At 49.5% G+C, this 11,603-nt stretch overlaps 2 protein-coding genes across 3 annotated transcripts in view; both read right to left on the reverse strand.

Moving 5' to 3' along the window:
* The window catches only part of INTS4 (integrator complex subunit 4), a 41,296-nt gene extending 39,830 nt beyond the window's left edge, over positions 1 to 1,466 (reverse strand). Inside the window, exons 1-2 of one of the 2 annotated variants that reach the window (XM_050898253.1) lie at positions 1,413 to 1,466; positions 486 to 677 (exon numbers count right to left, since the gene is read on the reverse strand). In XM_050898253.1, the coding sequence (XP_050754210.1) occupies positions 486 to 677; positions 1,413 to 1,466 (246 nt within the window). Of the gene's footprint in view, positions 1 to 485; positions 681 to 1,412 lie in introns of both variants that reach the window. The other variant, XM_050898245.1, reaches the window with a different exon arrangement.
* Positions 1,467 to 4,158: 2,692 nt separating this feature from the next.
* KCTD14 (potassium channel tetramerization domain containing 14) lies at positions 4,159 to 7,605 on the reverse strand. The gene is made up of 2 exons (XM_050915303.1): positions 7,546 to 7,605; positions 4,159 to 4,830 (listed from the first exon to the last, which is right to left on the reverse strand). The coding sequence occupies exons 1-2, from the start codon at positions 7,603 to 7,605 to the stop codon at positions 4,159 to 4,161; spliced, it is 732 nt and encodes a 243-aa protein (XP_050771260.1).
* Positions 7,606 to 11,603: the final 3,998 nt, after the last annotated feature.

The following is an 11,603-nucleotide window of genomic DNA, read 5'->3' on the forward strand; positions in this document are numbered from 1 at the left end:
TGAAAAGTTTTTCAGAAGCGTCATTTTAAAAGTGCTTTGTTCGCAGCATGAGCAATAGCTAAAAAGTTTCTCCACTGCTAGAGGAAATTAAGAGCAAGGTAAGGAAACATCAGTCAGGAAGGCTTTAGATAAAGCTGAGTCGGCTTTGGACAGCTGGGTTCCCTGGAAAACTTCTTGTCATGTCTTTTGTCCCTTGTTACATTAATTTAAGACTAACCACGCAGGCTATCTGCAGGGATAAGGTAGTCACATCCCTGTCACAGGCTCCTGAAACCATCAGCAAAGGGACCAAGTAACATGATCAGAAACCACCTGGGTAAAGGACTACAGCCACTCGCTCTCCTCACTGAGGGATTCCAACAGCCCAGGCTGTTGGCAACTGTCAGCAACACAGGAGCCTGGGACTCCCTAATCCACATCCAACTCCAAGAAAACAAGACCAGAAGGAGGATTCTGGAAGCACGCCTGGCTCCCAGGTTCAGCACCTTGTAATAATGCTCCAGCAGGATCCTGACAACCCCTTCCACACTCTCCACTTCCACGGGCTTCCTGGCAAACTGGAGCAGGTACTGCAAGGCGTCTGCAGGCGAGGTGGCTTTGCACAGGTCGACATGGAGCGCCGCTGACTTGCTAGGCTTGGTCAGCCGCAGCTTCTTAGCGGACAGGTCCTCGTGCTGCTGCTGCAGGCAGAGAGACAGGGTTCAGAAACACAGAGCAAATCCTGACCCGCTCCTTCCCAGAGTGAACACTGTCGCAGCACCATGCCCAAGGAAGCTCCCATGCCCCAGAGCAGTCACTGGCCTCTCCATGAACTATCCTGAGAAGGAACACATTCCCAGCTCTCTGGGGCACCTCCCATTCTGCCCAGCTAGCCACCATCCCCGGGAAACACTGCTCCCCCCCCGCCCCAACTTGCCGCAAATCCTGCCCCTTCCAACCCCAGACAACCCCCCCCCTCCCCGAGCAAACACGGCTTCTCCCACACACACCCCCAGCCTACAGCAGCTCCCTCCCACCCGAGAAACTCACTGCCGCCCCCCTATCCCGGGCTGGGGGAAGCCGCGTCCTCCAACCCCCGGCACTCGCGGCCCTCCCCAGGTAGCTCCCTCCCCGCTCTCAGGGGAGCACTCTCCCCGTCCCGCACACACCCTGAGGCAGCCCCCTTCCCTCCAGGCAGCTCCGGCCTCCCTAAACCCGCGGCCAACCCCTCCCGCTCCTCCCCAGCCCCTCACGGGCCGCCCCGGCCCGGAGGCCCCCGCCTCAAGGCGGCGGGCACCCCTGCGCTAGGCCTCGGGCTAGGCCGGCGGCTTTTCCCACAGCTCCGCCTCACTCGCCGGCGCCACCCGCCGCACGGCAGAGCTCGGAGCTGCTCCCCCCGTCCCCTCAGACCCGGCCCGGTGGCGGTGCGTTACCTGGACCACCTTGGTGAACTCCTCGTACACCCGCTTCTTCAGGTGCGCCGCCATGCCGCCGCCTGGCCCTCCGCGGCCGCCGTACGCGCAACCCGGAAGAGAAACCAAAGAGTCGCCCGCAAGGAGGCGGCAGAAGGAACGTCCTCTCTTCCCAGCTGGAGGTCGCGCTCTATGGTCAGGCGGCCGGGCCCCGGAGGGGGCGGCCTCCCGTTGCCATGGGAACGCGGGCCTGACATGGCGGCTGTCGTCTGGCGCGCCCCGCAGCCAGGCCGCGCCAGGGGGTCAGCCCTGTCAGCCCCGCTCAGTTTTCCCCCAAAATACCCGCCAGTTTCGTTACTATTTGATGTTAGACCATATAAACACCAAAATATAAATAACATGGCTTGGCGTTTGCAGGCAAGCTTGCATTAGACACACATGAAAGCTTAGCATGGCCTTTAAAAATGTCTCCTTTGAAGAGAGGGGAAGGAGGCCCCGGCACGGAGGAGCCCCCTGACAGACCTATGTCTAGTTAGGTGACAGGAGACACAGGCAGCAGTTACGTCTGTGACGCTGCGTGGCTAGAGGTAGCCAGGGGTGGCCACAGTTTGGCTGCATCTTGCGGACAAGGCGATTTGGGAAGGGGCTGAAGGGTCCGAAGGAGGGCCATGGAGATGATCAAAGGTCTGGAGAACCTGCCCTGCGAGGAAAGATTGAAGGAGCTGGGTCTCTTCTCCCTGGGGGGACCTCAGCGCAGCGTTCCCTGTACTTAAAGGGCGTCCACAAAGAGGATGGTGGCTCTCTTTTCACAAGGAGCCATGTGGAGAGGACAAGGGGCAATGGCTAAAAGTTGCAGCGGGAGAGGTTTCTTCTCAATATAAGAAAGACATTTTTTACAGTGAGAACCATCGTTCACTGGAACAGCCTCCCCAGGGACGTGGTGGAGTCCGCATCGCTGGGGGTTTTCAAGACGTGACGGGACAGGGTGCTTGATAATCTCAGCCAGGCTCCCTTTCCCACCAGAGGTTGGACCAGATGATCCTTTGATCATCTTGCCTTCAAGCCTGGGCTGTTCTGTAAGACCATCCCTGATAAAACTATTGAAGTTTCTCATGACAGCAGTCCTGTAGTCTTAGGAGGTTGGTTGGTTTGAGGCTTTAACTACCCTATAATATTTTTTTAATCCTAATACCTAATTTCAATATCTGCTTTATTGTGACTTAAGCCAGTTACCCCTTCTTCCACCCTTAGTACATACAAAGAGTAACTGATCTCCTCCTTAAAGCAGCCTTCTGTCTATTTGAAGGCTGCCTCGGGTTCTCTTCTTCTAGGCTAAGCACCACCGACCGCTTGGTTATGATAGATACGATCATAGACCCTATTTTCTAAACTTTTTTGCCTTCTGAGACACTGATTGTATCAGTTCTTAACGAGGTTATGAATGCGAGAGGTCTCGAAGAGTGCCCTCACACCTACAGCAGAACTGCCCTGAGGTTGGTGGTGTGACTCCCAACTTTCACTGGGGGGAAACCTGTGATAGGATGAGCACATCTGAAACCAAGCTTAACAGGAATGATTCAAATCCATTAGCATAAAGATAAAACTTCAGGTCTTCAGAATTTGGGGATTTGGGGGGGGGAGATGTCAGTAAATAAAGCACTTCTGTATCATTCAAAGAGCTTTTAAAAGTTATTTATTTTAACATCCCAGAGATTATTGTCCTTAACTGGAAGAAATCCATGTTCTGAGAAATAAAGGAAATATGATAGTAATCAAATTAGCCATTATGATTTTCAGAGTGATTAAAACCAAGCTAACAGCCATCTCCAGTATAAAAATAAACTTTCGAATACTAAGATTTTTAAAACAATGTAGGACCCAACTCGTGGTCTATAAAGGAGAATTTGCACTGAGGTCCCAGACTGTCACTTCAGTAGCGCTTGCTTCCCGTCAAATCACGGTGGGTTTTCCCTATTCTTCCAGAAGCTTATATATTTAGAAATAGTATCGTAATAATAATGACTATCATAAGAAAAAGATTAAAGTAGTGTGGCCTGAGAGAGGAGTGCGTGTCCTTAGATTATAAACTCCTCAGATCAGGGAAGGTATTTTTACCTTTTGTTGATCCTGGACCATAGCTGAGGTTCTCTGTCTTTCCTTCAGAATAAATAATAAATAATGGTAATAAATACGTTGGCTAGAGAGTAGGCTGTCTACTGGAGGAACAAGAGGAGAGTGGGGGTCACTGAAATCCTTCCTTTTAACCTAGGTTCTGGTAAGGAAAACAGTGAGAAAAAGAGCTTTTGCCTTCTTGTTAGGGATCCAAATTTAATTTGAGCATGTGTTAATGCAGCTGTCAGTGTTTCCATCGGGAATTGTGCCTTATGTGACCTGTTCCCGTTTCACTGAGAGTCCAACTCCACATGTCCATGAGACGTATTTGGGATTATTCATTTCTCTTAGGTTGAGTGAGGTTGGCTCGACCCTGAGATCTGGCTCTCTGAACTTATCTAATAGTCAGCAACACTGAAAGAGTAAAATTCCTCCTTTTCCTGATACCTTTTAAATGGTACAGTTATCCCCTAAAGCCCAAGTAAACAGTGGCTCTTAAGTGCTCTTTAATTTGGCAAACGACCAAAGGAGATCCTTTCGTTGGCCCATGCGTTTCTTCCTGTCCCTCTGGCAGTCCATGGCTTAATCTCCATGGCCCAAGTTAATTTGTTTTAATAATTGCTTTCTTCCGTTCCCCACCGATGGTGGCACTTTGCTACCACCAGGTGAACAGGAACTTGTAGAAGAAGTCATGCGATTTGAAGCGAAAACCTTTTTCGGCAACATGGGGCTGAAAGGATATCTTGTACCCTTTGGCTTCAACATCCATTTGAATGCAGTCCAGCAGATCAGAAATACTTGGTGCTGCCTTCCAGGGGCCAAACTTCACCACGGATTTTTTATCCATGTCCAAGCTGTTCAAGGCATCCTGACACCTGGCCGCGTCCTCCTCCGTTCTGACCACGCACACGATGACGCTGGAGCGGCGGGATGCGACCGCTTCCGCCCTCGCGATGCGGATCATCAGTTCGATGTTCTCACTGTAGCTGGGCACGCGGGCCAGAAACTGCTTCCTCGCCACGAGCTCCCCAAAGATCTGCGGGGAGTCCTCTAGCTGCTTGATTAGAGGTTCGATGTCGTAGAACAACGCCTCCTTGTAGACGTCCTGGACGCACTGGGTGGGCACTTGGTTACTACGCAGGTACTCCAAGATGTATTTGAAGTAGGTGCCTGGCCTGTCAATGAAGAACCTCCCTTCGGAGTCAGTCCTGAGTTTGGGCTGGCCGGTGAACATCTCTGCCAGCTTGGAGCCAGGGTGTTTCTTTAAGGTGCTCAGCGTTGTCGTGTACATCTCCCCGCCGACATTTAACTCCACGATTGGTGACAACTGCAAGTATCACAAGGGGACAAAAAGCCACGTGCGTTACCCGTCTGAGGCTGTCAACAAGCAAGTGTCAAGGAAAAGGAAAAAAAAAAGGTGATTGTGGCTGGAAATTGGAATGACGGTGTGAAGAGCGGTATGAGCTCCCATCTCTTGGGGGACAGATGGGAACATCCACCCCATTTATTGCTAAAAGCAGATGCAGGATGTTTATACAGCCCTCATAACCAGAGCAGCAGAGACTTGGACATTTCTAAATGGCGAAGTCCTCACCACATCTTTGGGATGTAGGAAAGTGTCGTTTTGCCAGTGGGGAAGAGGGACGAGAAGTACCCTGCCCAGGGAAGCTGTCAGCAACTACAGGATTCGACGTCGATCTCCTAAGTCCCACGCAAGCATTGTCCGTGCTGGCCCCTGTCCTTCCAGCAAGAGTGACCTGAGCTCTCACCCTCCCCATGCGCGGAGGGACAAGGATAGAGCTCAAAGCTGTGCAACTCCATTCTTCTCACCCGAGCTGGTGTTTTCTCTTCAAAGGAGGAACTAAAGCTCTTTGAAACTTTAGAAATGGGTGGAATTGGCTTCCACTCGTCTGGGAGTTTAGTTACAAATACTGAAGTAAGGCACAAAAATCCAGCATGTCAGAGGTGGAGGACAGAGGCTGTTTAGCAAAGCACTTTAAAAATGTATGATAGCTTTAGCTAGGAAGTAAAGGAAATAATTCATGCAACTGACATGGATTTAAGAAGGAAGAATGTAAAGGTTGGATTTTCATTTGGATTTATTTTATTTCACCGTGCATTAACACCACTGCTACCTGAAACACATTGGAGGCGGCCTGAATGCCTGGAAAGCAGGACCTGGTGTCCAGTCTGACCTTCCTGATGGTTCTGTGCTGAAGAGTTTTAACAGCCTCCCTTTGCACTCGGTCATTTTTTATACTACTCAGTAGAGGAAAAGGAGAGGGAAGAAAGGAGGCAGTTATTTTCCCTCCTGCCGTCACTGCTGTAATGCAAGTCACATGCCTGGCCAGGACCACACCTGCCATTGGGAAGGCGTGAGTCAATAAACAGCCCTTTTTTTCCAGCAGCTCACCTGCTCTTTCTTGGAGCCGATCACGCAAGGATCTGCTTCAGTGCCGCTAGTCACATGCCTCAAGTGAAGCGTGTACTTAAGTGCTTAGCTGGACCCCACGGGTACAGACCCACGGGATGACGTGAGCTGATCTCACAGCTCCCACCAAGAGGAGGGGGAGCTCCTGCTGCCCTCTCCCCTTTCCATCCTGTACCTACCTACGTGTTTCTGTTGCTCACCGCGTGCCAGCTCTGCTTCTCCTTCATCTTATTGAGCCGAGGCTCACAGAGGATTTAACAAGCACCAGAGCTGGCAAAAGGAAGGGACTAGGAACAGACAACCCGGAGCGCGGGGAGACCTTCCCTTTAAACAGCAGCAAGCTATCAGATTTAGCAGAAATTTGCTCAAAGCCTAGGCAAGTCAGGGAAACAACAGAAGATTCAGGCCAAAGACCCAAGAATATTGCTTTGCCCTAGTGTGGGTGGCTTCATCTAGAGAGCAATCATTTGCACTAGGGCCAAGGAGACGTAAAAAATTATTCTGTCTGAGACTATCTGGTGATTTCCACCCACTGAAGAACATAGCCCAAAGCTGTGTCTTTAATAAAGCCTCTCAGTTAGGAAATTTGCCATTAGCGCAAGTGATAACAACAGCTTTCCCCAGCAGGGATCATTTGATAGGAGGGTCTTGTGCTTTTGAGCCTTTGCTCCTTTTTCAGATGGCAGATCAGATGTTTCGTGCTGTTTGTCACTCATACAAATGGATAACATGTTCTTCATTAATACAGTAGCCCAACTAACCTTATGTTCTCAGATCTTGATAAACGGTTTTGGCCTCGGACCGAACTGGTTCCCAGCGGACTGGGAGTACTGGCACCAGCTAATTCCCAGCTCTGTAATTAGCCAGCGAGGTGACACTTAGGAAAGTCATTCCACCTATCTGTGCCCCAGGTTATTAATCTGCAAAACAGTTGCCTCCTCGGGGAAGCATTTTGCAACCTACACCTGAAAAGTGCAACACAAGAAGGTTGGGTTTTTTAAAGACAGAGAGATCTGGGGGAGAGGCTGCACAGCTACGACGGAGAAGACAAACTGGTTAGCAATAGACTGAGGGCAGAGGAGAGGAAAAGGAAAACATCATCTGATCTCGTCACTGATTTCTGCTTAGTAATGTGCTGCTTGTCTGAGATTGCCATTAATTTTCCTTACAGCTAGAAAAACGACTGCTCCCACCTGGTGATTCTGCATGTCTACAACACAGGGCAGCTTTTGCATTGTTAGAGACTCTAAGAACTGTTGAAAACCCCCAAAACTCACAACAGGCTTTTATTTAAGGATCTGACCAACTAAAGTTCATATTAAATTAATTGCATCTCTTGTCAAAGGAGAAAAAGAACCACTCTGGTTATTTGCTGTTGCCAGATCTTGTATGCCTGCGAGGGACACGGCCCTTCTGTAAGCAAACTCATGCAAACAGGTCGGAGCCAGACACAGCTTTTTACCTAGAGTCCTCTTCTTGGTCACGTATCTGGCAAGCCCGGGTGTCTTCGAAATAGCAGATGGGGGTAAAAAAACCCCTCTAATGTAGCCCAAAGGGGATGCCTTGATCCCACAGGAGGGAACTGTGCCCCGGAGCCCATACCTTACTCACCGTATGCAGGCTACCGGTGACCTGCTTCCCAAGGGGCTTGTGCTCCGACGAAATGCTCATCTCCCCCGGCAGCTGACGGCTCAGCAGTGTAGGAAAACCTGCTGCTCAGTGCTCGGGTCCTGCCCCACGCTCAGGATGGCTCCCCGCCGTGCTCCCGTCCTCTTTCACTTAGTTTTTCTTCGTTGGGTCAGTTTTTTTCCAAGCTCCCAGCCCAGCCGCTGCGCCGGAGGCTCCAGTTTGCTCCAGGCACAGCCCTGGTACCGGTTGCAGGTGTAGGGAGCGGGGAGGGAACCGCCTGAAAGCGGAACTATTTGCTCATTAGTTTTCTGGCAACCAGCAAGGTGCAGGGTGGACTTGGGCTGGCTGCCAGCGCGCACCTCCTGTAATACTATCTGTGCGGTGACTAAAAGCCAAATAATCCTTTCCAAAGGAGGCCCAGTGCCCAGAGCACCTCTGAGGAGCCCCACAGCCTGTGCCTGCGTGACCGCCTCTGCCTCGCTCTCCTGGTTTCAGCTAGGACAGGGTTAATTTTCTTCCTAGTAGCAGGTACAGTGCTGTGGTTTGGATTTAGTAGGAAAATAATGTTGATAACACACTGATGTTTTTAGTTGTAGCTAAGTAGTGTTTATACTAAGTCAAGGATTTTTCAGCTTCTCGTGCCCAGCCAGCAAGAAGGCTGGAGGGGCACAAGAAGCTGGGAGGGGACACAGCCAGGACAGCTGACCCAAACTGGCCAAAGGGCTATTCCATACCATATGACATCATGCCCAGTATATAAACTGGGGGAGCTGGCTGGGAGGGGGGATCACGGCTCGGGAACTAACTGGGCATCGGTCGGTGAGTGGTGAGCAATTGCATTGTGCACCACTTGCTTTGTATAGTTTAATTCTTTTAGTATTGCTATTGTCATATTATTATTATCATTATCATTGTTTTTCATTCCTTTCTGTCCTATTAAACTGTCTTTATCTCAACTCACGAGGTTTTTTTCCCTGATTCTCTCCCCCATCCCAGGGGTGAGGGGGCAGTGAGCGAGCGGCTGCGTGGTGCTTAGCTGCCGGCTGGGGTTAAACCACGACACTCGCGAACCGGTTGTATCGAAACCAGTAAACGTTTTCACAGCTTTTTGGTCTCCGTGTGCTGCTGTTTTAACACACAGTTTATCCCAAACCGTCTCATTGATCCTATTTGTCATACCCATCGATGACAGATCAGGGTGATTACAGTCTGTCCAAGGTGGTGGTATTTTCTTCCCTGCCAATACAATCTCTGGGCACTGAGTAATTTGCGCAAGGTAAATAAAACCAAACCTGAATCTCTGCTTGAGCCTGAACTATTCTTTTCAATTGGTCATAAATATTTGATTAGTATCTTTGCATGACATTGTTTTCTAATATCCTGTATCCACCAAATATCGAAAGCGGAGAGCACCACAGATTTAGTGGTAGAGGGACTGTTTCTCGCAGCACTGAAACACTCACAAGGATGTCTGTGTTCATTTTTTAAATGCAGGGGATCGAATCAGAGTGAGCCTCAATAACCTCTCCAGATCTAGACCACAGGCCTGCAGAGTCTCCTTGGTTTTATTCTAGGTGTTTCTGAGTGCGCTGTTGCTTTCAAATTTGTTTTCAGGCCACTCGTCACTTCTGAGTCCTTATTCCATTATGGTGGCAAAATTGCCGTGGACATGATTGTCCAGAGGTGTAAGTTAATGTTTGTAACGAGAGACAATACCTTTTATTAGATCAGCTGATATAGATGGATAAAAACATCCATGCTTTAGGGCACACGAGGCTTTCTCAGGTCTGTCAGCTTCTGTTTCAGCTTGCTTGGGTTTTTTTTCCATTTTTTTCCAGTTTTCTAGTTTCTGTTGGTCTAATAAAAGGTTTCATCTCCTCTACTAACCTTGCCTCATTCTCTTTCATTTCAAGCTGCTTCCTGATACTATCAGTCAAAGGGAAAATCTCAGACAAATACAGCGCTTCCTAAAAATCTTCCTGGGAGAGATTTTAATGATGAAAAACGACAGCGTGGTATATAAGGAAACCATTTGCACAAAATCTGCATTGCGCTCATGGACACCAGCTTTGCTGGTTTTGCATCCTCCAGGGAATTTGCTGGATCTGTGTCCTCCCAGAAGACAGCATCGATCTGACCAGAAGCTTGAGGCATGGAGCAAAAAGTGTTACAATTTGCACTGATTCACTCACCTTGAGAATAAAGCCAGGCCTCACCCAAGGCTCCATCGAAGCCGGACCCAGATTCTGTTGAATGCTTTGTGCATTTGGGTGAACCTCTCATCGACCCCAACTTACATTTTGCTTCTGCTGCTCTAAAGCATCCTGAGGGATCCTCAGTAATAACCTCTGTCTGAGTTCTCTCTGCTGCTTCGAATAGAAGGGCTTGAATTTTCCCTTTGCCAGACCAGAAGAATTAATAGTGCTGGATACACTAGTGAGGTCTGCTTGGGAGCCCAGGTTTTGTAACCTGTAATAAATTTTAAAAAATCAGTGCTTATTGGAAAACAGGGAGAGCTGGAAGATCTGCATCTTCTGTGCCTTTGATTCCTGCAAATCCCGTTCTTTGGGCTGGCTCACGTAGGTGCTTCAGAAAATATCCTGGATATAACTGACAGAGGTGGAGTTCACCTCCGGCACGTCTTTGATGCTGGAGGTGATAACCTTTCCTTCTGCAGCTGCAGAACTGGATAGACGGGCAAACCGTCACCTCTCTGCTCCCACAAGCTTTGCGCTAGGGAAGGGTGAAGAGCAGCAGAAGAGGTTCCTTTGTTCGAAAGCTCATCTGGAAGGTTTCCCCAAACCAGAATCAAGGGTGGCTGATGGGGTTTGAGGCCAAACCTTCAATGCCGCAGTGCAGATCCTTACCACTTCAGCAAAAGGACTAGTTGTTAGCTGACATCCACAACTCTTTTCTACTGCTAGGCCAACCACAGCTGGTCCTTCAGTCTGATGAACATACTGGTCTGGTTCCCCCACTCTTTTACTCCTTTTTTATATCTTGGCCATTTTTGCTGGCACATTATGGGACAAAGAATCAGCCTGAAAGTCTGTGAAGTATTTTGGCGGGAAGTCACCATGTATGTGAAAAGTCTGGTTGTTATTATTTGTGCTTCTTCTGGGACTTTTTAATCCCACCAACTGCGTGACTTGCTTTAAGATGGCATTTTCCAGTCCTGCTATACAAATTACTCCCAGTTGGATGGGTTTTTTTCCCCTTTCAATAAGGATTTGATTTAAACTACCAAATTCATTGGATCTCAAAAGAGGCCTTAGGAAGAACTTCTCACAGCCCAAGCCATTGGCATATCGCTGCCTGCCCATGGGGATTTGGTGCCTTTTTTTCAGGTGGTCACACCAGAGGTGTCATCCTGGATTACTAGGACCAGGCATCTGACCTGTTCGGTATCACAGCTTTGCTGGGCAGGCATCCGACTCTGCATCAAAGCCCTCTGTGCCTGCACTAAGTGGAAACAGTCGCTCTTGCAGTTTGTCAGTCCTCCTTTTACCCCACGGTCAAAGGCGTGCTGAGGAAACCAGTGGGTGGGGGAGCAGCCCGTGAAAGGCAGAAGTGGGATCAGGGTTTTGGAGAGGACCGGAGGAGGCAGCTCCGACAAGGCTCTCAGCAGTCCATGCTGCTGGTAACAGCTAGCTGAGGCTGGTTTGAATTTCATTCTTCCCTTGAGAAGGAAGTAAAAAGCCAAGACCGTGAAAGTCTCCATAGCCTCGGGCGACCAGGGGCCTGGGATTCCCACAACTAGCAGCTCCATTGTAGCTGCTGCTCCACACCCCCTGGAGAGGTCTTGGCCACGGCTGTGCTGTTTCAGGGAGGTTAGCGGGGTTTCTCCCTTTGGGGAATGGGATTTGATTTGTATTAACCTGGAATTTCCACCCAGGATCTCTGCTGGGCTTTATGTTTGTTACCAGTTGGCCTGGATCCCTGAAATCCTTCATCCTTTGGGCCTTTTAAAGCTGCGTCTGATGTACTGATGGTCTGCTGGGGATCCACCTGCTTGCTGTCGAGCAGAGAAAGAGAGCTCT

The sequence above is a fragment of the Gymnogyps californianus genome, chromosome 1 (assembly GCF_018139145.2).
Source record: "Gymnogyps californianus isolate 813 chromosome 1, ASM1813914v2, whole genome shotgun sequence".
Lineage (NCBI taxonomy): Eukaryota > Metazoa > Chordata > Aves > Accipitriformes > Cathartidae > Gymnogyps > Gymnogyps californianus.